The sequence below is a fragment of the Anoplopoma fimbria genome, chromosome 13 (assembly GCF_027596085.1).
Source record: "Anoplopoma fimbria isolate UVic2021 breed Golden Eagle Sablefish chromosome 13, Afim_UVic_2022, whole genome shotgun sequence".
NCBI classification, from domain to species: domain Eukaryota; kingdom Metazoa; phylum Chordata; class Actinopteri; order Perciformes; family Anoplopomatidae; genus Anoplopoma; species Anoplopoma fimbria.
Window position 1 is genome coordinate 17,501,233 of NC_072461.1, and position 25,678 is coordinate 17,526,910.

The 25,678-nt window shown below is 40.1% G+C and overlaps 1 protein-coding gene across 1 annotated transcript in view; it reads left to right on the forward strand.

Moving 5' to 3' along the window:
* Window positions 1-25,678, forward strand: part of si:dkeyp-14d3.1 (transmembrane protein 132C) — a 101,526-nt gene that overhangs the window by 36,165 nt on the left and 39,683 nt on the right. The window contains exon 4 of the mRNA XM_054610114.1: window positions 8,338-8,484. Within this exon, the coding sequence (XP_054466089.1) occupies window positions 8,338-8,484 (147 nt within the window). The remainder of the gene's footprint in view (window positions 1-8,337; window positions 8,485-25,678) is intronic.

Here is a 25,678-nt window from a genome sequence, read left to right on the forward strand (position 1 = left end):
ATCATCTGAGGTATTTTGAATCTCCAGCTTTACGTGCAGAAATGTCCCTTTTGACCAACATACCAGATGAAACCAGAAATGAGACATCAATGTGTGAGCAGCAGAGCCAGAGCCTTGAATGTAGTTTCCCATTTACTAACCATTTCCCCCTGGGCATGCAACTATTTATTTCCCCCATTTTCTCAAAACTGGAAATGAAATGAAAAGCAGCAAAAACAGAAAAAAAAAGGAAAAACAAGTATGCGGGTTAATCTCTATTGCCAAAGGCAACATTGTGACATTATCTCTCCGTCACAGCTTAACAGAGGCCTGCTCCTATGAGTTTATGCGTCTCTTCGAGGGTGCGTGTACATACATGTGCAAGGCACACATGCATGAGTACATATGTGCATGAATGTGTTTGTATATTTGTGTTCGATTGTGTGTGTGTGTGTGTGTGTGTGTGTGTGTGTGTGTGTGTGAGCACATTTTCCTGTGCCTGGCTTGTGTGAGTTTTGAGAGAATTTGCTTTTGTGCTTAAAATGATAGGCATTGTGTTTGCGTACACACACACACACACACACACACACACACACACACACACACACACACACACACACACACACACACACACACACACACACACACACACACACATATATACACATACACATTTATCTGCAGATTAGCTGCCCACTGCAGGAAAGAGGGGAAATACACACTTTTCAGCGGCCTTTGTTGAGCCCCCACTACCTGCTCATCCAAATCAGCTTCTCTCAAAAAGACATCACAGGATAGAGGAACTATTTCACAAACCCTCAAATTAACTAACTGCACTTATTCATAATGCATTATGCATAATAAAAAGAAACATTAATTTAGTAAAATTGTATTAGAGCCTGGTTTGATTGAAAAGCATATCTGTTGAAACAGGAGAGGGAAAAATTTCATAAGTCTTAAATTATCTCCCATCAGACTAATATTGACTATTTTTATATCTCTCTGCCCCCCCCCCCCCCCCTTCCTGCGTTCATGGTTTTCCCCCTCTCGCTGTGCTCTTGAATGTCGCGAAAATCCAATTAGGTGGACACATTCTGCGAGAGCACCACAAATCTGCGCTCCATGATAGCAATCATATGAGTTCTTCAAATGGGATTTTCGATGCTCCCCTCTCGTTGCGCACACCGTGTCTACACAAATGATAGAGTAATTGGCAAACAGATCTCCAAACAAAATGTGTTTCCTCTTTCTTTTATGGCCACTCAGCATAACAATGGGTACTTTTGTAATCTCTGCTGTGTGATTCAGAAATGAAAAGCCTATGAAATGTGTCTCCTGGCGTGTGGGGGAGATGACTGCAACTGTAGGTAGAGCATGTTACCGGCACTGGTGGCTCCCCCATTGACACATGAGCAAAAGGCACATACTTGCCTGATATATTGCATTGTTTTAAAATATAGCTGTCTAAATGCTTTCTTATCATATATTGTTGACATTATGTAGCATACAAAGAAGGAGCAAATCAATAATTCATACGAAGAGAAAAGGCTGATATATATAGTTTTCATAAAAGGGACATAATGTGTTATGTCAGTGCATTATATTTCAATCACTCTGTTGTTGTCATATTAACACTATATGTTGTTTTTCACTTTTCAAAATCTCTGCTCATTTTGGTCTTTGTAGTGTATAGTATCTGTTTTCCTTCTGTTATATGGTCAAGATGAACAGCACGACACATTGCTATAAGTAACTGCTCTGTGCCAGCAAATGCATACAGCCTCTTTTCTAAACCGCCTCACTGTTCTTCTAACTACCTAAACTTCCACATATGACTTAAACTACAGTAATAGTTTTCTCTCTTGCCCTTTTATTTTTTGAAAAGAAACAAAACTAATTGTGCGTTTCCATACGCATAATACCATACTATTTAGTTTACTTTAACACAGCGTTGCTTTGAGCTAAATACTAACACGTTTACCATGATAATGTTGACAAGTGGATGCTATCCAGGTATAATGCTAGCTATATTCACCATCATGGATAAGCATGTTAACATTTGCTAAGTAGCACGAAAACAATCAATACAGTGAGGCTGATGGGAATGTTACTAGTTTTGTAGTTATATAGTCATTAACCAAAGTATTGGACAAAATGAAAATTTGGCTAGATGATGGCCAAAGATGGAAAGTTAAGGTACCACCAAAGTTGCAATAGTTAATCATCAGGGGAACATGAATGTCTGTACCAATCCATCCAAAAGTTAATGACACAGTTCACTCAAAATCACAAATGTCAACTTCAAAATGGTTCTCAAGGAAAAGTCACTTTTTTGCTTAATCCTCTTCGCCCCCGGTAGGACATCAGGCCACAATGCACTCCCTCCACCATTCCCAATCTTTGGAAAACATTGAGCCCCACATGGACCAAAGTGGTGGACAAACGCGAGATTGCCATCCTTGCAGCTATGATGGCTTCCTTACTCACATACATAAATCAGCAAGCAGACACACCCCCCAGCTCAATACTGTCTAATCGCTAAGAGGGGGGGTTGGTGGGATAAAACTATCAATAGTAGGACAATGTATTAACACAGGACCCCCCCGGCATACACTCTCAGGCACACACAAACATCAAATCAGTAAAAAAGCATTGAAAATCCTTATTTTCTTTGTTTTACGACTTTGCGAAACTTTCCATGTCTTATTGCACATTGCAGAAATAAAATAAGTCTGTTTGGATGTGTCGCTTCAGAATTGGAGTGTAGGCGTTCTGCTTGATTTATTTTTTGTTTGCCACTCTGTATTTGTGTGTGTGTGTGTGTTAGTTTCCAGTGTCTGCTCTTGCTGCAGATATGGTCTGTGAAGCAGCAGACTCCGGGATGAGCGTGGTGCTTTACAATGTTCCATTAGCCGTCAACCACAAACCATCACAAAGTGCTGTCCTCCTGCTGTCTCTCTGCCATCCCCCCCCCCCTCACACTGCAGCTTCTCCCTTTCTCCCTTTCTCCCCCGTTCCCCACTGAGCTGTTGCATTCCCTGCACACTGTTTATGTAGGCGGGATGGCACAATAAAACAGGAAATGCTTCCTCGGGGAGCTACTGATGGTGCATGCATATGGTTCTCAGGGGAGTCAGTGGAGAGAACTGGCCAGAATAGGTCACCGAACCCTGTGATGCATGTGAGCCAGGAGCTGCCTAACAGAGCCAGATGGAAGCAGGCAACAGAGGTAACTGGAGTGCAGCCAGGGTCGCGGGACACAGACCAATGGTTGGTTGGGGACTCCCATTGTCGTCCAGACGCAACCTTATTGAATTTCTCTGGAAATGTTTATTCCTTTCACTGCCCCGCTGAGGAGAAGCTATCACTTATCTCACCACTATTTATTAAGGGAGCCCCTGAGGAGTCCAAGCATACTATCAGGTCTGAGGGTAGATGGGCAGCAGAGACAGCGTAGAGAGACAGGGTCTGAGAGAGAAAAATGAATAGGAGGATAGAATGTACAATGCAGCATGATTTTCTTCACGCATTATCCAAGAATGGACCGCTCTGTGTTCTCTGATTGCCCCTGCACTCCCTTCTCTTTGTTCAGCTCAGTTTGCCTCAGACTTACTACGGTGCTGATGAATACTCGTCAGGACATTCTATGATTTCTGACAGTTTAAAGAAGTTACGTCTTTTTAGTGGGGTTTAGGGTGACTTTAAACTGTCAGCTAAACGCTTTTACGCTGTAACCCCTCTTCCCTCTGTGGGATGGTGTCTCTATACTTGGTATTCAGAACATCCAGTCTCGATCGTAGCTTACAGGAGACCTATTCAGAGAAAGAAAAGAGCCCAGGTGTATTGATATAAAGTGTTACCTCCTCTTTCATTTTCAAGGGGAGTGTCAGCTTGTTAAACTTTGAGGAGAGTTCTACACAATTATTGTCTGGCTTGCCCTCAACTTCACTCTTTATTTGTGTACTGGGATACTCCCTAAGATACAGTTTAGTTGTATAAATTGGAACACAAGACTGAAATATTAAGGAAAATAAATATTATTTATTTCATACAAACCAATAACTTGGTTTGTAATGAAATACCTGTCAAACTAATGGCATTACCACCAGCCTCAGTTGTATTTGCAATTGTTAGCATTCTACCATGCTAAATATGATGGTGGACATAATAAACATTATACCTGCTAAACACCACCATGTGAGCATTGTCATTGGGAACATGTTGCATTTTGAGCATGTCCAGGTTAGCATTTATTGTAAAATAGCTAAATGCCAGAAAGAAAAAATACTGTTTATACTCTCAAAATCTTACTTGAATAAAAATACAATAGGCCTTTGGGCAGCAAATTGTACTGAAAGTTTCAAATGTACAAGTACTCATTTTGAAAAAATGGCTCCATTCCAAGAGTTGTATTTATTATATATTCACTGCATTCATCACCGCTTGAGCAGCATCTCAATCTGCCAAATTCTATTTTGTTCCGCCACGGTTTCATGATAAACCTAATTTATTTTTACAATTATCGAAATTCACAAAATAGAGCACAAAGACTTCGCCTCTTGATTTTGCTGTCAAAGTGCAGCAGACTGATGCATTTTACTTTAAAATGTAAAAAGTTTTCCCCAAACCCACCTAGAGGGTCCAAGGTTTATCCACCATGGTTTCACAAAATCCTGTAGGAAACACTGTACGCAGTGACATTCCACAGCTGAGTTTTAATAAATATCAGGATTTCTATATTTTTAGGAGCTGGCCTATTCAAAGGCATATATTCCTTGCTGAGGTTACAACATGAATCTAATCGTCACAATTGGATGAATGCTATTTAACCTGCAAGAGACTCCAACGCTGGATGGTTACAAGGCCAAATTGACCATTAAGTCAATAAAAGACACTTCAACCAGAACTCTAACACCTACTCAGAAAGGTTGGATATGGTCTGTGGAGTAATGACTGGCTCCCCTCTGAGACTCAACTGTGTTTAAAACATTCTGAAGCCTCACTGGAAACCATTGATAGACATCCTGATCACTGAAGTGTAAAGAAACCAGATACTAGACACCACTGCTCCCGTTGGGACCCGAGGAGGACTGAGCACGAGCTCTTTGTGTTACAGTTGTATGCACTGCCAGCAAGTTCATCCTCAGCACTTTCTTTTCACTCTGGCTTGAACAGAGGATCTTCCATTTAGTGGGACCAAAATACACCCTTGGACTGACACTGTAAGGTATTTTCTGATGACCCAAGTAGTTCAGTATTTGGAGTGGATTAAGATGATGTGTTGCCACTTCTCATCCATCTATTCCAGATAAGTGGACAAGTTTAGGTGATTTCCTGATTTTCTAAAATGTTTGAGTTTAGCGAGCCCGTTCTTGTTACTTTCATTCATAGGAGGATGAAAGGGAATATAAATAAAGCATTTTAGCAAACTACACTGCGAACACTGAGGATTATCGAGGGGGCAAATATATATTATATCTTGTGTTTGCTTTGTATTATGAGCTATTGATCCTACTGTAGTGGGAAAGTTCAGTAGGATATATTTTATTTGGTATTAAACCATGTTTATTCATTTTATTTCAGGTAATTCATGTATATATATTATTTTGCATTATTTTCAATGTTATAATAACTAGTGTGGATAATCAGGTGACATGAGCAGCGGTCTCCACTCACGCACTCACTGTATGGACTTTCTCACTCTTAAATTACGTAATTTGCTCTGACCATCTAATATTGACGTGGGTGGTTTTACATCAAGAATTAGTTAAAAGCCGGAGACGTCTCATACAGATGCTACAGGGTGCCTCAGTGCGTCCATTCAGGCTATGAGAGACACTGATCAAGCCTTTCTACTGCTGATTTTGACAACATTCTCATTGTGTTCAATTATGTTCATCCTTACAAGCACAGATTGCTGGTCAGAATGCCGTTATGGTAACGTAACGATACACTCGTCATCTTGAATGTTTTTATATTTTCTGTCCACTTTTAACTCCATTTAGGAGTGAGAAAATGGCTTTAACTTAAGACTTTGTTACAGTCTGTACAGTTTCAATTATTTCCCTTGCCCCACACTGATAAAAAATACATTTGCCAGATATTATCTTCACTGCATAATACGCCAGTGATGAAATAAAGCCTTGTCATAACCATTTCAAGTCAAGTGCTTAGCTAGAAATACAGATTCTCAAGTTTAGGAAAAGGTTTGCTTTGACATGCGGTGATAAATTAATCTATGTGTCACAGCAATCCTTTTGAATTGGAGGTCCATGATTTTTCCGATCAGCAACTGACAAATAAGGTGTATAAAATATTAATCAGACAAGCTTTCAATATATCTATTTTTGGTAAATGAAATGTTATATTAATTTGTAATAAAAAAATAAATCTTTAGGACAACGGATAATTCAGTAAATAGATAAATTGACAGGTAAACAAATTAATCATTAGCTGCAGCCCTACTCCTCAATACACAACTATTAACATGAGATGTTTTAATATCAGTAAACCCATAACGTTTTAACCATCACCCTCTGGTCAGGGTTACTGAATCAAAGTAATCACACATGTGGGATTCCTTTCTGCACACACATTATGCTGCCCACCCACACATTCACCCTTTTTCTGTTTACTGCACTGGAACCACCTTCACTGCCGAGTCATGATTAATGGTTCAAGGTCTACTTTCATTCATAAACCCGATTTTTGTCGGTGTTGTCATGTTGAACAGTAACCTTAGAGTTCACCCTCACGTCACACAAGCTGTGAATGAAGGCAAGGACTGGTCGGGGTCCAACATTTAGTCTTGTCTCTCAGCCAAGTCATGGCAAGAATTTATGACTCTATGATTGCCAACACTGACGCTGATCTCATCTAAAAGTACGAATATATTGTGTAGTCCGGCCAAAAGACTAAATATCTGATCTCGCAAAATTTGTAAATGTTTGTAGGCCTTCATTTATAGACACAAAACAGAGAGGGAAGCAGCTGGCCAAAAAGACATCAAATCATATTAGAAAGACTGCAACACGAAAAGATGATACATCTGATACACACACAGACACACACACACACACACACACACACACACACACACACACACACACACACACACACACACACACACACACACACACACACACACACACACACACACACACACACACACACACTTTCTGTAGTACGTACCCTTAGGTGTAGTGTTTCTTCATTCTTATAGAGAGGAGAAGCATTCCCTCTGCCATATTACCCATTTTCACTTCGCATATAACGACATGACATTACATCAAAGGAAAGAAGCCGGACTGGAGAGGGCAGATATGTTCATTGGTATACAGACAAGCAATCGCAAAGTGCATGGTAAAGTGGAGCAACAAAATTCAAGATGAAAGCAAAGTCCTATCGTTGGTCTCATCTGCCAACCTGGTATGGATTGGATAGGGAAAGTGATTGGGCCTTCTCTTATAATTTAGTTTTATCTTCAATCCTTGAACTTTGCTGTCAGCCTCAGACAAAATCATACTGTTCACATGTTATGGAACATTAGTCTTAATCCGTTTTACGTCAACACTTTCAGCCAGATGACTCTCTGCGGATGTACTTTAAAATATGGGTTGCATGTATAGGAGATTTTCATTTAGTTTTGTTTTTGTTTTTTTCCTCATGGACATTTTCCTCCTTTTGTAGTCAACTGAGCCAAGGACATTGAGGCTGTAATTTTGCCGCAGTCAAAGAAACCTTTTCACAATGTCCTTTTCCAGGGTGAATCTATCACTGAGGGAGGAAAAGGAGGGAGAGGAGTGGCATAATGGGATGGTCGCCTCCCACTTATACAGCAGCCTACTTTTATGTCAAACAGCACCTTCACTGTGGATGGCAGATCCAAAAGTATCAGATAGTTATTTTTTTGATTAGCTCATTTTAGAAAACAAATAGATTTTAGCAAAGAAGTACAACAACACTTATCAGACTGTTTAGGATGTATAAACTGCTCATTAAAATAGCAGGTGTTTGCTGTGATGTGATTACTTGATTGGCCAGTGGAACACATGAGATAACACACATGATGAAAACAACCAATTGTCCCCTTGGGGGGCAAAAACCGTGTGATCAAAACAAAGATAACAGCTGGGACTTCTTTTGAAGACTAGACAATGCAGTGAACCATCTGGGTAATGTATTGCTAGACAAAAAAATGGCAGGAAAAAAAAAAAAAGTCTGTCTGGATGCAGCTGCCATGCATGGATCAGCTGGTTACATCCAATGACTCGCTGAATTGAGGATATTCTTGGTAACAGAAGTAGAGTCTTTCAGCCTAATACGTTCATAAACGCGTCTTTTTCTTTTTCTCCACAGAGTGAAGTTGAAAGAAGGAGTGACGTTTCTTGGGGCTCGTCCTAGCAATCCCACTCAGTGGATAGTAAGCCAGGATGTGAGGAGCGAAGGCCACCGAGTCGTGACTCTCCACTGCCGCAGGAAGGAGTCCGGCTACGATCAGCAAAGGTTGGCACATAAATGACTTCACTTTAAAAATGAATACACCAAAAAATACACCAGGAATTGATATTTTTGGTCACATGGGGCAAGCACAAAAAAAACACAACATTCAAGACTACCGACTGCGACCAAAATGGATGCAAACACGATCATTTTTTGTGAGTTTGCAAGTTTAAAATTCCACTTGGATGCATTCATTCGAGTGCATGATGATCATTATCATTACCTTTTAAGCTCTGTTTTGGTCTCCACCACCTCCTGAAGAAATTATCAAGCTCTTTAGCTGCTAAATGCTCTACTATATGCACCAGCTAGAAACTTTGTCTCCCTAGCTAACTTTGTCTGCTTTTTTTGTCAAAAACAGCTGGCTCCTGCAAACAACTTTCATGGAGTTAATCAAAACATTAAAGTTTAAGACCATAAATTGACCTAGCTAACTTTGTCTGCTTTTTTTGTCAAAAACAGCTGGCTCCTGCAAACAACTTTCATGGAGTTAATCAAAACATTAAAGTTCAAGACCATAAATTGACAATAATGAGCTAAAATATAGATTAAATCACAACAGAGTTGAAGGGAAACTGCAGAATTGGTGATATTTCTTGGTGGGTTGTGAATACTGGTGACCCCTTTCACAATACACAGTTATGTTTTCCATTGTTTTTTTGTCGTATAGAGCCTCCTATACAGGCCTCTAGCTTTACATTTAGTTCACAAGCAGATGTTAAGCTTTTATGGTTGAAAAGGTTCAGATTTTTGTAATACATATTTTATACATTTGATTCACAAAATCATTGGAAAAAAAAAAGATTTATAATCTAATTAAAAATAGCTTGAATGCATACAGCTGCTACAAATTCTCATCCTCTCGCTCTTGAGCCTCACCACATAGGCTGAGTAGCAGTTCAATCTCATAAAACGTCTTCTTTTTTCTTAGAAATTGCAAGAGATACATAGACACTGATACAGTGTGAGTGTATCTAAGTGATGTTCCCTCTGCTAAAATGACACACTTGACTTGACATAAAGGCCATGGGATATATCTGTTGAGACCACTGTCGGGAGGAAGGAGTTATTAGACCATTGCGTTATCCCCTCTTTTCTATCCCTCCCTCTCTATCCTCTCCCCCTTTCTCCCTCCCTCTTTTTATTTGCATATTTATTTTCTACGCTGTCCATATCCTGAAAGTTGTTTTGGTCATCCGTAGTCACGTCCTTAAACTAATCTGGCAGATAGGGGTGATTGTCAGACTGGGAAAAAGGTTGCTATGTTAATTAAGTGCTGATTGAAGGCCTGTGTGTGTTTTAATGGTTTTTCCTTCTCGGATCAGGAAGCGGTTTTAATAGATCTAACTTTCTAGTGACAGGTGTAATTTTATGGATTAGAGGCAGATTTGGGTTTGCGTAAAGCTCCACTTATTTGCTCTTTAGCTTTCGTTCCACTTAGCAAATTTTAAACCATTCCCTTAAGAAAACAGGACACTTGACATTGCAACTGCAACTTTATAATCAAAGTTGTGCAGGGTTATTTAAGTGTAGAGCAGCCTATGAAACATATGTAATTTGAATCAGTTGGTCCAGTGATTTGTTTAGACATGCTGCCATTAATGGATCTCTACGAGGAATGATTACAGTGTAACTGGAATGCACACAGCACGTTCAACAAAGATATATCGGGCGGCTGTGGCGTAGTGGAGAGCAAGGTAGTTCTCCAATCAGAAGGTCGGTGGTTCGATACCCGGCTTCAGCAGTCTATGTGTCCTTGGGCAAGACACTTAACCCCATGAATGTTAGTTAGAGTCTGATAGTGGCACCTTGCATGGTAGCCTGTCATCAGTGTGTGAATGGGTGAATGATATGTAATATACTACTGATTGTAAGTCGCTTTGGATAAAAGCGTCTGCTAAATGACTGTAATGTAATATATGTGCCTGCCTTTGAACTGCTGGAAGATGTTCTTCAATAGACGCCTCATACAGTAATTTGTTGTGTGAAACTGCAGAGCCATATTCAGACCAGCAACTGAGTTGTGCCGTGGCGATTGCTGATCCTTACACTCAGTGGTTTATTATTTTTTTTACGTGGGATTAATATTTGCACATCTCACATACATACAGTTCTTTATTTGACTTTATTAGCAGTCAGCTTCAAACACGAGCTGCCTCAGGAGCTCAAAGTCGCCTACGCGCTGAAACTTCTTTCCAGTCCTTCCATTCAGTCTTTTAACAAGTTTTGACAGCCTATAAACACAAAAGTATCAGCTGCCTGAAGATATACAGGGATACAAAATGTAGTGTTTATAACGTTTTCTATATACCTTCCTTAGCCAGGGCTTGACATCATAGCTTGCCCATTAGCCCAGGGCAAAAGAATGCCTAATGCAAGTGAAAAATAAATGTGATCTTTTTCAGGGGTCGCTATTCAGTGAAAATATGCAATCAAGAGATCAGCATTAATATTTTCTGGTTGTCGATTCGTGATAGTGCTGCATTGTGAACAACAACAATGTTGAAATCGGCCAGTTAGCAGCCGGTTTGCAGCACAAAGAGGGGGACATTATGGTGCGTTCAAGCTCCCAACTATAAAGATAAGGGTTGGATGAAGGTAAATTAAACTGTTATCATGATGTGTTCAAATATAATCTTGTAAAATTCAGTGTTAGGTGAGAAAACTTGCATTAATACAATAAGCAATAAAAACAGTTGTTTCAAAGAGATGTTTTCACAGCAATATAAAATAGATATAAGAGGGGGAATTATCACCTGTTTAACTAAATTAAAGCTCTAAGCAGCTTTTAATACATAATTAAAACTGCTAATGTCCCCGATTTTTTTGATCAAAACAAATATTTAAATAGAGATAATTTATTTCCTCATCTTTTGAATTGTGTATTTTTATGCAAATAACCTTTTTGTGACAATGATACATTAAAATGATAGAATTTAGAATTTGTGACGTTTTTTTTTTTCAATTGTCCACCTCCCTTTTGATTTTATTTAATTAATAATAGGCCTACACTTTACATTTCGGACAATTAAGTTGGCTAGCAGGCAAGTAAAACATCTCAGCTACTTGCCCTGAATAAGCTTTATGTCAAGCCCTGTGAATCCCTCATCTTTTAAAAGGTCCAATGTGAACCGTTTTAGGGGATCTATTGGCAGAAATAAAAATAAATTTTTCAACACTATGTTTTCATTAGTGTATAATCACCTTTCGTTTTTATAACTTTAGAATGAGCAGTAGCTCAGAATGGACAAACTAAACACTAGCTTTAGAGAGGTCCTTTTGCATTTTTAAACTTGCTGGGGGCCACCGTTTTTTTCAAAATGAAAATTCTTATTAGATTTGATATGCCATTCTGTACTGTTTCTACTTGCCAGCACAAATATGTGAGAGGCTCAGCAGAGTCTGTCCAAGTTGAATTCTTGGCCTTTAACAATAACTCTCCCAAGGTTGTAATATTGTATGCCTCTGTGTGGCTGTAAGTGGAGCTGCAGCATCATGAACATACAGTAAAAAGGAGCTTCCAGCAAACTGCAGCAGTGAGCAGCAGCACTTGTCAGCTGGCTCCTCCTTGCCTCAGGAGCCGTTCTCCCCCTTTCTTCAGGTATTTTTCTCCCTGCTCCGTCTCACGACCTCACCCTCGCTCCCACCCACACACACACACACACACACACACACACACACACACACACACACACACACACACACACACACACACACACACACACACACACACACACACACACACACACACACACACACAGATGTGTTCCGTTACTGTAGAAAAAAAAATCATGCTTTATTGATTTACTAAGTGAAGGAGCCAGAGACAACAGTGAGCATATTTAGTCTAATCCCTGCTGTTTGGGCCATGTACAATGGACTGCTCCTTAATCCCCAAAGCTGTCAAAGTCACTTCACAGAGAAGACCCAGGACGCCTCATGATGGCTATACAATACACAATGCTCCATTTTTTCTTTCGTCTTGTCCTCCCCGCTCCCAGTCATTTCAATAGAGCTCTCTTAAAATGGGATTAGACATAGCTATCTCATCTGTGGGGCTGTCATTCAGACAGTTTCCTTCTTTTCTGCTCCTTTATTGTTGATAGGGAGATGATGAGGTGTGTGAATGCAATAGGTCAAATAAATGTGGACACTTTGCATCTTTTTCTTAAACAACAAGATGAACATGATTATCCATGAATCCACATGGCTTCTATTCTCAAGAGCCCATATTCCTTTTTATTTACAAAAAAACTTATTTGAGTGACCATCTCTACTTTGGGGTACATTTGTGTCAATGGTAAATGCTTAAAAGAAAATGTTGTGCACATGCATGTGTAGGCCAGAGTTGAGGATAAGGTAGACTACTGAAAGTCTTCACTTATAGTCCAGACAAAAAGGTGCTCAAAAACGAGATAGTCCCACTTTTGAAAAGTATGGATGTGTTTACTACAATTACTGTATTACTCTACTGCAGCACAGTCAAAGTCAAGGGATGGTATGAAATCATCTGCCCTTACAATTTCCCAGTTTTCTCTTACCCTTTCTTGCATTACATGTCCAGTCACGCCCAGCCAAAAGCACATAAAAGGATTTAAAAACACACACTTGGACTGAAAATTGGGTTTGGGGCTCTAAATGTCAGCCGTGGCACAAATGATTGTTGGCAATAAATGTGCACCTTGGATTTTAGAAAAGACTTAAGTGTCACTGAATGATGCGTATGGGACTGCTAATTGAAGCCTGTGTGTATGTGTGCTATGATGGGAGCCCAACCCCACTGTGAGCATGAGAGCACAGCGATACTGATGGGTCAGGTGTACTCTGTGCTCAGGTTCACTCAGTCACTTGAAGCCGCTCAACCTGGCCAGCTGAGCCACTGCCTTCCCCATTCACAGCTGATGCTCCAACCAAGCCTTCCTGGCCTTGAACACCCATTTAAAACAAAAAAATCAAACAGACATTGCCATTTCTTCTTGCTGACATGCAAGCTTCAAATTGACATCTGCTTTACGGCTAAACATAGTATAATTTTTTGTCATTATTCATCAAACAATATGGATATTTTGCAAATTTCATCGCACAGAATATGAATTTCAGAGATGTGTCATATTTCCAATCGGTTTCGCAGCGCTGCAGACATTGGAATCTTTCTATGGAAATGCAAAACCTGCACACTTTCCCTGACTGGCGGCATCCAGCCTAATAAAAGCAATACTGAGGTGACAGTTTTTCATCAAGGGGTGCTACAGTGTTAGGGCAGGTTGGGCTTTTGACTGAAAATAACAGAGCTGGATTCACCCTAAAGGAAACGCCACCAAACAGCTGATGTCAGTTCTTTTTAATTCAATGAAAGAAATCTATTGAGCTGGCAATAATGAGTTAAAAGCTGTCTGGGAGTTTGTCATGAGATGTTTTAATGAAAAGCCAGATCTGCTTCAGCTGCACTGCACACAGGGTCACACACAGACATTTTAAAGCTGCAGTAATGTATTGCCAAATCAGACTGCATAACAAAAGCTTTTGGGGAAAACAGTTGTTCATAAAGAACTACAGTAAGAGATGGAATTTGCTGAAGTTACCCCTCATCATCATCAGATTCATATTGTCGGATATGTTGTGCTAATTAATGTGCTTTATTACTGGAAATACTAAGTAAGTAACTGACGGATTATTGAAGGCTTTTAAATTAATGTGTTGAAATTATTTGGCTATTCACTAAATCCCGCCCCTAAACAGCGATGGCCAATATTATCTACCTGTTACGAGGCACCACAGGCATGAATAGGAGGAAGGTCTAATAAGGACAATAAATCGTACTGTAAAGAGTTTGGCATCATTTTTTTTTAAATCACAATTTCAGAAGTGTAAAGAATTGATAAAACCGTGTATTGTAAGCTGATAATGTCAGCATGCCTGCTAACTAGCTTACTAGCTGGCTAACTATTTAGTATTGCAAACCCCATATGTGCCATGAAACAGTAACAAAGGGGGACGGGCTGGTTTGTTATTTGTCATCTTATAAATAATCAATTGATATGCTGAAAAATAAAAAGAGCATTGGTTTCCTTATCAGACTTTAAATTGTTTGTATGGGTTTGCATGATTAGAGATGACAGCCTTGGGTAGAAAGTGTGCATTTACAGTCACATATATATGCAGATTATTTTTTAACCTTCCGTCATATTTTCATATTTTGAAGGGGAACATGGCACCCTTTCTTTGACAGGTGGAGATTTTCACCGATGGCGCTACAGCACATCAAAGAAATTAAAATGAGTCCTCATGGAAAGGGACAAAATTGCTACGTGTAGCATAATACTGGCTGAAATGCACTCTGATAGATTGAAAAGTTCACTTTGTCACCATTAAAGGCAACCCCATTCAAAACAAAAGCAGTCGTGCTTCCTCAGCATGTCATAAGCCATAAGTAGAGGCCTCAGTAAAAGTGCCATGTCTGGGCCTTGGTAGTTCATTAGGACTGTCTGGGTGCAGATGGATCTCCCTTGTGAGCCACCACTTCATTAATCCCCCACACCACACCCAGCAGAGGGACAGCAGACAGTCCACTCATTACAGCCACTCCACAAGAGAGCAGTCCAAGTGGGAAGGGGGGAGGGGACATATATATATTCAAATATCTTTTTTAATTATCAAAAACTTCAAACAGCCTCACTGTGGCCTGTTTTACATTAAATCAAATCTGCATAGAGTTCGGATTAATATAATTAAATTCAACATACATTAATTTCGCTATAAAGATACATGACTTTTCCTTTAAAGCAGGCTTGTAAATCCCATCAGTGTGAATGGTTAAGATCCCAGAGGGTAAGAAATCATACAGCTATGTAATAACGGGTGAGATTTGGAAGCGACCTCACAATTTATCTCAATTTCAAAGTCTAGAGAACCTTTAAGAACATAATTATTTATAGTTTGTGACAATTACTGTGATACTGCAATGAGACTAAGGACCCAGGATAGCTTTATTTAAGCCCTCAAGGCCCCTGAAAAGAGACGTAACCATATCAATCCAAGGATGTATTATTCTTTCTTTCTGATATCTTTGAATTTCCTCCTAGAAGCTTTGTTCCAGAGATGTGGAAAAGTTTAAGTGAGAATGGCAAGGTACAAGCCACAATTATTTTCACAATCAGTACAATGTTCGGCAATGAAACTCGATAACCTGATTCGTAAAAATCCTCAATAAAAATCATATGCATTAAGGTTTCGTTTAACCTTGACCAATCAATGGAATAGTCGGTAGATTACTTGATTACTAAAATAATCGATAGCTGCAGCCCTTTTTCAAACTTGATTTGAAATTAGTTGCTAAATCTCCTTGATTTACGCAGTTTTATTAAAGGTGCAGCAGTCCTGATAATGAGCCACAGGTCGTAGGCTTTAATGCTGTATAATGCAGAATAAATCAAGGCTGAAATGAAAGGGCCCAATTACATTAGGGCCAAACAGGAATGGTAACTTGACAGCTTTAATGCTAACACCTTTGATAATGAATCAGCCCTATTTCCCCTGGACTTCATTTACTGTATACACTCTCATTGGTGCCTCATTGGCAGTATTTACCAATACACAACTGTCTAGACTGCTGTATATCCTTGGTCATCGCTTGACGATAGAATGGACGTGCGATCAATGCTTTGGGTGTGACAGCAAAGACGTGCCACAGCGTTTTACCAACGCTCCTTTTTATTTATTTTTTAATCAAGATGGAGTCGCTGGTTGTATTGTTAGGTGCCTTATTGTAAGGTTGATGAGAAAGAAACGTTCAGATGTACGTAATAGAATAGATGTGGCTTAGTTTCCTATATCAGAGCTAGAGTAGATATGCAGTATATTCTTTCTCCCCGGGACAGCCAGCTGATAAAGCAGTCAGCAGTCAACCCAGATTACATCGGACTGTTCAAGCTGCTCCTCTGTTCCACTGCCAAGGAAAAATTATGTGTAAATAATGTCCCAGTGTGCCTCATTGCACTTTTCCCCAGTTCACCAAAAAAGATAGTTATACTGTTACTCTCAATGGGGAAGGTCTGATCTGTACTCTTTACATTTACACCAAGTAACCATGAGGTTGCTAAGGTAACCATAGTCAAAGGCTTCTCACTGACCTAAATAGTTTTTCAGTGATATAAAGAAGCAGTTTGATTACAAAGTAGCTCAGATTGACTCAAATCACTCCATTTCTGATGCTGTCCATAGAAACTGTTTGTGGAAGGCCCCGTGTACTGTAGCAGATAATGTAGAGCAGTGGAGAGACAGATTGAGGTTTGCATGTGTCCCTGAGAGTTCCAGTGTTTTAGATTTATAAAGGTTTATGAGTGAATGTCCTGCGCTCTTAAGAGCTTAATCCCCCAGAGGATTAGATTGAGGCCACCAGTGTTTTGAGCGTTGCATTACCAGAGGTTACCTTTTTTGTGTGAGTGGTTACTTACAGTAAACTGCTTTTTAAAAATTCTGCCGTTAAACGTTAGCATGCCTGGCTAACTAACTTACTGACGTTAGCCTATTTCCGGGGGCATGTCATAAGCTTATTCTATATATATACACTCACACACACACATATATATAGAGATAAGTTTTATATTTTATTGCATATTTTTTACTGAGCAGTTCAGCCAATAGTCATACGTACAAGTTAGTTTTAACAAGATTACTGAACTCTTACATAAAAATGGAACAAATAAATAAGTGACATAAGCTGATTAGTGATAGTCATTTTTGGATCATTATGCCTTTAAAATGTATGTCATTCATACGCGACGATATGCCCTTTTTTAAAACCTTTTTTGGTTTAAAATTTATATTGGAATTATTTTGTACATAAAGGGTATCAGTACATTACTTACTGAATAACTATACCAGGAGGGAAGTGAAGAGGAGAATAACTTTAACTTACAGTGAGAAACTTTAATCTATCAAGGGAGGCACGGGAGAAGCAGAAGCAGGACTGAGCGGTGCAGACTGCACAGAATACCTGCTGCAGTAAAATCTAAAGGAACTCTGGTGTTTGGATGCACCGCCACTTCCGTCCAGAGGCACCGCAAAAAATGACACATAAAATAAAGTTCCTAGTACCGACTTTAACGAGTAACATAGAAACTTTATGGTTAAATTATTTTGAAATCATCCATATAAAAATAGCTTTGGGGAAATTGCATTGTAATACCTATTGATTAATAACAGTGCACAGTATATCATTGTAACTGGGGAGCAGAGCATTAGGCTAAGCCAGGAAGAAGGTAATTCCTCGATAGCATCATAAGTAAATAGTGGTCTCGCTAACTACAAAATTGGATCGAACAGACCGACTCCTCCCTGCATTTACATCCTCCCTCTGTGAGGTATCGGGAGCTTTCAGTTTTGTTTTGAAATGCTTCAGTGTGAAACTAAAGCCATAAATAAGCACAGCATGATTTATGTCCCGTGCTTTCCTCCAATATATAAATGTATAAAAGTACTCTCTGCAGAAATTTCTTTGTGTTTTCTGTGAAGACAGACACCGTTTAGACCTGTGTTTGGATCTAAATTGTTGCTGTGCTCGCTGCAGGTAGCACTCTGCCAGGGAGGCAAAGTGGATTGGGATGTAAACATGCAATTGTCTACAGGAATTCTGACAAACAGCCAGGAAGTTTCTCTTGTAATTACGTCTTTGTAGTGTCTATTGAACAAGCACTCAGTTTGGATTGCATCGCAGGTTTCCCCTCATTCAGCACTCTCCTGATCAGCAATCACAGAGCAGTGAGAATAAGCTTCACTTGTCTTAAATATTGCCAGTAAGATTTTTCCCAAAAGCTCCTTCCCCACAGAGTTATCTAACTGAATAGGCAAAAGAAACCTTGGCCTGCAGTTGGCTCCAATTAACCTCAGTTTAGCTTGGCCTTCAAGATGATTGGCTTTTTATACGGAAGCCTATTCCACTTAAAGAAATGCCTGGTCTGGCACCAAAGCTGTCTCATTTATCTAACCTGCACAGGAGAAATATTTAAATAAGCCTATTAAAACAGGCCCTGGGCTGTTGAGAAAAGGTATGGAAGCAGTATTACAAGATAGAAAATACAAGAAGGGGGCGAAAAGGGAACGGATGGTGAGGGACTCAGCACATGGAACACAAGTGGGGAGCTCTGCTTTCAGTCAGAAGCAGATTCAATCAACCAGAAGACAAACAGGGAAGCACAAGCCACATCCTTTCGTCTGCTCTACAGCACTTGAGCGTAGCATCATTGACAAGCAATCTCTCGCTGTCCTCTGTTATCATTCCCAGCCTAACAGGTTGAAAGCAAGAACTACGTCCAGCTGATAACATGCAACGGAAAAGGCACAAGATGCCACCACAGGCTCTCCCTCCTCTTGCCTGTTTAGCAGGACTTACCAACCCTGACATGTAATCAGGCGGTGCGTACACCTCAGTGGGCCAGCGGGATATCAGGAGCTGCACCCTAAAGGGCCTCAACACAGCAGGACCAGCGGACGTGTTCACGCCTCCAGATGAGATGCCATGCTTTGCACATGTCACCTCTCCCACCTTGGACCTGCACACACACAAACTATCGGCACAGACACATGGTTGTGCATGTTTATTTACACACACACACACGGACCGATTCATGCAAGGGTGATTCGAGTGTCAACCTCAAGGTGATAGTTAAGCATCAGAAGCAGGTGAAAGAATGTTTTTGTCAAAAGTAACTTTCATTGTCATAAATAAGAGGCAGATTGATGACAAAATAGAAATGACAGTAATATTTGGGATGTCATTTTGTACATTTTATTCAGAATTTCAGGAGCTGTTGGAGCTGCACATGTTATCAGTATTACTTTTGTATTTTTATTTGTGGAGGTCACACTGGAAGGACGTCCACAGGAGCTCCCCAGTTAAGCGATGAATTCACTGCCTTCCCCGTCATTTGTGCCAAGACCATATTCATGATTAACCATTAGACCTTGAGATATCTGCGTGTTTTTCACAGCTGTCAGTGACGGCAAAGCCACAGTAGCATCTTAGTCATGTCGCGCAAGCGGCTCTCGCTGATGCAGCCAGACGTTTCAGACACTCGTCATTAGTCTATCATAGTTTAATCTAACTCGAGTCTTCGCAGCCTCCAGATCAACCCTCCATCTCCCACTGGCTGCAAGTCGGCAGGCAGCCTTGAATGACTGTGCTGAATATGTAAATGTGTGCCATTAAAGCTCTCTGTCTTTAATTAGTCTTTAGATTTCATGACTGAGTGCTTCCAATTATGGATCAATGTCTCATTTCTGCACGCGGACCTCTGGGTGCGTGGAGCGAGTGTTTCCGTTACAAAATGCTTTATAATTTCTCCTCTGCCAGGACGGCCGTTCACATCACACTCTTTAACTGCTGATCAATGAGAAATTCTGCTGCTGTAAGCCTACTGATATGAGTATTATGTGCACTCGTAGGATTTTTTAATATATGGACCTGATCAGACTTTAACAAATATGCAGTTTGATTTATGGAATGGCCTGTCTGGATTTGTACTCTTGATGTTTGTGTGTATGTGTGTGTGATTTGCGCATTGTGGATGCGGTGTGTCGGGAAATATACAGTTGATATGTGTGTGAGTGTATGTGTGTGTTGAGTGTGTGTGTGTAATTGCTCTGGTAGTAATTTAGCACTGAGCTCATTAAATGGGGTATACAAGGGGGCCAAATTCTTCTTAATACCTAAATGCTCTCCTGACTGGGAGTTAGGAGTATACTGGGAGGAGGTGCTGATATGGTGCTTTGAGACTCTAAAATGCTATTTATGTGTTTTAAAAATGGCCATTGGGGTATGTTGGTTCAGTTCCTAGAGCCCCTGATAGCTGCGTTGGGGTTTTAGGAATCCAAAATGTTAACTAATCTTACCGTTAATTGGCTTGAGACCATCAATGAGTCCACATGCATCGTTAATGGTCATGCACAAAGGGATTTCAAAAGCATTTACTGATGAGGAAAGCTTCCAAATTTCTGATGCAGATTGATTGGGCGTCCCGAAGGCAAGCAACTTCAAAATCTGGAGCTTGCAAGGTTAAATTAATTTTCTCCCAATCTACAGACTGTAATACAGACTGTTATTCATCCTCTCAATTGATGTTTGAGTCCATACTTTTACAATATCATTTTTAATTCAAGATCTATCCAATAAGTAATCAAAGAATCTGTGATATAATTACTGTGTTCTCACAGTAAATGAGCTGCCAAATCATTACATTGTTCAAAGTGGATGCAAATTGACCATGTGATTACTGGACAGCCGTTCGACAAGCTGCTAATGCACTGAACTTTTATTGTTTGAAAGCTAGAACACATACCATAATTTGCATAAATCACTGATAAATGAGATGTGAAATGAAGGAATTGTTGGAAAGAGAATGTATTTGAAACTCTCGGCAGATTTGGAAGCCAATCTCTCCACCAGGTGCACTTAAAAAAACAATGTACGCTAGAGGAAAACTGATTTTTAATGTCAAAGTACAGCCAGTGTGTGGTTGTCACGTAGATTTTTTGTGAGTCTCTGGATTAAAAATGGATCTCATAAAGACTCCCTAAGAAGGTTGGGGTCGTGACTGACTCTCCATCAATGCCTCTTACCCCTCTGATCCGTGGCACTGCATTAAGAGTTAGGAACAAGGCAATCATGCCCACACAGCCTCCGCATCACTTCCTCACCAACACTGTAATTATCACAAACAAAAGCAGCTCCGTGTGACTTGTAAATTTAAGTGTGAGCATATGGTTTTGAAAGTGTACATGCATTAGTTAATATTTGACTATGTGCATTGTATGTTTGCCTAATACCATTAATTGTCTTTTTCATAAGATGCTTGCACTGATCTCACTCTGCAGTTACAGCATTTTTGACATCTGGCTGTGCTGTCCTTATTTACCACCGACCTGTTTGCAGAACACATGCTGTAATATTGAGCTGATCCTTTCCCCGACTCTTTCACCCTTTTTTTGTGTCTCACAAAGTCAGCGCTTAACTTTACACATCCTGCAAGCAGGGGGGGTAAAGCATAGGTTGCCAAAGAGTACCATTGATCTGATGGCCTGGGCGCTTCTGGTCAATGACTCTTGTGTGTCCTCCAGGTTCTGTTGCCATGCCAACGGTGGCAGAGCTGAAAGGACCCCCAGGTTTTGTGGGACCTTTCCGAGGGGGACAGGCACTGCCAGTGTCACAGCACCTGCAGGTGCAAGGGCAGGCCCGGACGGTCACATGATGTCACCCGCAGAACGACCAGGGGGAGCATGTGGAGGGGTGACGGGGAGGGGGGTGACGGGGGGAGTTTATCTGCACTTAACATTTGCATCACTGCCCCAGGGCTCAGTGTCTGCTGCCCCCTAGTGTGTGTGTGGCTGAGTTATCAGCAGCCTTGCTGGCCGTTCCCTGTGGTTAATGCCTGTTATCCAGCCTTGAGATGAGTGCTTTGATGTGAGGAAAATTGAGTGTAACTGTCGGGACAAGTAGAAATTTATTATATTACAATTTGCTACTTATATAGCTTTACTGTGAATGAGACAGATATAGAGTGCAACTGACTGGGAAGTGATGTCTGATGCACAAAGGTCTGAGGTCACTGGTGATGGTAACTACTGTCATTAGGGATCCATTACGCCATGGAGCCTACTTCAGCTGATGGATTCTAATGATTTTGCACTGCAGAAAAAGCATTTAGTTTTGATTAGACAATTGTTGGCATGGTGCATTTCATTAGCTCCAAGATGAGATTTTGTTGTCAGGGACCTGATATGCCACGGTTTGAGCCCGGACTAATAGACTGCGCCCTGTGTCCCTCAAGGCAAACTGGAGCGAGTTAAGAAACAAATGTAATAATGGAATATTCCCCTCTTGACATTCTTTCTACCTTTTGCATCGAGCATCCTCCCCCTGTTTATCCCCCTAGAACAAATCGACTTTTAACTACCCTCACTGTCTGGAGATATAGTGTCTCGACTTTCTTGGCACTGCATATTATAGCACTGTTAAAATGTATGTGTAAAATATAGACCTTTAGTTTCTTTGTAGAAACTGACAAACTTGCCTACTAAACATTTTTATGAAGTGTCAGTAAATTATTTGAGTGATATAAATCAAAGGCAGAAGCGCTGCTGTGTCCAATTCCAAGCCACTTTTGGCAGCTAGTTATTTAGGAAGAGAAATCTGCCTTTTCCAATGTACATTTAATCATGTGTGAGACAGGTTGCATGACTTAGGGAGGGAGCGAGACCAGCTGAGGAGAGAGCGCTAGCAGCAAGTACGTGTGGGAGTTGAATATTTCAGCTGATGAATGCTGCAGAACACTGTTAAGCTAATCGGAAATTTGATCCCCTTATTGGGTTTGATACACACAAGCCAGAAGCATTCGGTTTGCGCCCATGGTTCATTATAATCGTATAATTAATAGTACTCAGCCCTTTTCTCTGTGTGCTCGTTAGAAAGGGGAAAAGAATAAATGATTAAATTAAAAGGAATCTGATGCCTATTAAAAGTGGGTTTTAATTCAAGCACTGTAGGTTATTTGAAATGTAACTGTGCAATCTTTTTTATGAGCTCCTGGAGAATAAGATAAATGGAAATTAAATTTCCCAGAATGTAAATCTTGCCTATTTGGAAGAACAAAGCAGAATGGTGTAGAACACCCTTTGAAAGTATAAGTGTGTTACTGTATTAAAGCATTACTTTTTATTATTTTTAGAGAATGTTTTGTCTTAATTGGATTGTTAAGTGTAGAGATGACAGGAAATGAGTGGAGAGAGTAGGGGGTCACAAAATGCAACAAGGTTCCCTGACCGAACACGGACCAAGAACATTGAGGTCATAGTCAGCGCCCTAATCTTAGGCCCTCAGTGTGCCACATAGACTGCTTTTTTAAGGTACCTGTGCCTTCCTTAATTGTTAAAGTGGTAGACAATGGACATCTCAAAAACCTCCTGTAAATCAAACATAATGGATTTTACTGAGTTTAAATAGTTTGATATAATCAGCGCAGGCAAAAGTATTCAAATAGCCTTTGGTAAAATAAAACTCAAAGCCCTCTCCCTGCATTAAAAATAAAGTGTAGAGGTATTATCAGTAGAATATACTAAAAGTGGCAAAACATGGCCATATGACTAAATCTGCATAGATGCTAGTAACTAAGCATTTACAGTATTTGTGTGGAAGCACAAAGAAGCAGAGGTGGCTCTTCAGGCCCTGGTGACAGCTAGCACAGGTGACCTGGTACGACACCCACCTGTCACTCAAAGCAGCCATGTCTTTAATTATGCATACATTTAAGCCTCAATATAATTTATACAGGTGAGTTATATAAAAAAAAGTCAAACCCCCTAGAGTTGTCATGAAATTGGTAATGGAAATGAGCTATGGAGAGCATAACTGGTACCAGGCTGTAAACGTGTTAATTTCTACCTTAAAATTGGGCATGGAGTTCTATGGGGATTAGAGCCAAACTCAAAGTTTCTGAAAAATTCAGCTTAATTTCCAAACTCCTGAGGTTTCCACTCAAGGTTAACACATATTGACGTGGAAACAGTATCTCTACATACATAGCACTTGGATCTTCAGAAAAAGTACTGTACATAAAGAACCTTTAACTCCTCAATAAACTTGTTCTTTCTACTTTGATTCGGGCAGCTGCCCCTTTTAAGATAATATACGGTTCTCCCAGTTCTTAGGCAAATTTAGGAAAAACTGCCTCTGGTAAGAGTTTTTGTTGAAGTGTATATTAGTGAAGGGTTGACGAAGCCCTGGAACAGCGTACAGAACATGGTTCTGCAAACATGCAATGTACTCAAATGCCCACCTACTAAACTGTGGGGCTTACAAGCCTTAATTTAAATAATATGCATGATATAAATGTTATGGCAATAATTCAAATGTATGTTGTACTCTGCACAACTCTCAGCGCAGCATCAGGTGTTGTCTATGTAAAAATATATGGATTTAATAATTTCCAAAATTATCGACATGTTTTTATCCAACAAAATATTATGCTTCGATACATATTTGTTGGCGTTTAGCCTTTCATAAACAACATTTTTACTGCCATCATGCATGCACACAAAATCGCAGACATTCAAAGCTTACTTCAAAAACCCAATGGAAGCTTTAAATATACTAAATGAAGTTCAGTACAGCCCTACTGGGGTTTACAGGCCTCAATCTCAAATAATCTGCATGATATAAATGTTATGGCTACAGTATAAAATTATTCACTTCTTTAGTTTGCACAACAATCGTGAATGCCCACATCCCCACATGCTGAATTGTGGGACTTACAGCAATTGCAGTCAGAAATTGATTTCTCAATAGGTCTACCATGTATAGTAAGACAATAATACTAAACCGTTCACAGTAAAGAATCGCACAAAGCTTTTTAAAATATAAATAGACAGATGTATTCTTACCTTATCTAGTTGTGCCCATTTTCCTCCTCCCTGTTTTGGGTGTTATGGCGTTTGTCTCTGGCAGTTCTGTGTCCTTTGGCCACACCACCTGACTTTAGGGATCGCATTGAATTTGGCCAGGAGCTGTAAAAAAAAGATTCAGAAAGAGTAGATATGATATTGTGGATTCATGCAGAGTGGCACAGTTCAGGGTGCAAATCATGCAATGCATCGCACATGATGGCTAGGTTGTTTACAAATGCATGGGAAGATGTGTACATAGCAAGTCCACTTTTTTGCTTCATATAATGCTTGAAATGTGCTGCTGGGTAGTTCTTACACACCGCTTCTACTGTTCTAAAACTTGATGGCAACCATCCAAAGTATAATATCTGACTGATGCATGGCTGGATATCCAAACGCTTGACAGACTATCTCAACTCTATTCTCTTTTTGTTATATGTGCCATTTATTGCATATAGCTTGTCCAACAGTATTTTAAAATGATTGATAGCACCCATCCCTCTCACTACTTGGCCCACTCCGCGCTCAAGCCTACAGACTGAGCCTGGAGCCTGTTACGCTTTTGCGCCACAAAATGACAGAAGTGCCATCCCACGATACTCCAATGAGGGTTAAGAGGTTAAATGTACGCGCTCCAGATTAGCAAAAAAGTGACGGACAGTCCCTTCAACAGTTAGATCATGTAGCTCTATGAGTTCAGTCAAATGTTTGTAAGCTTATTGTCCATATTGGGCAAGTGGAGCCTTTAGGCACTCTTTTTATT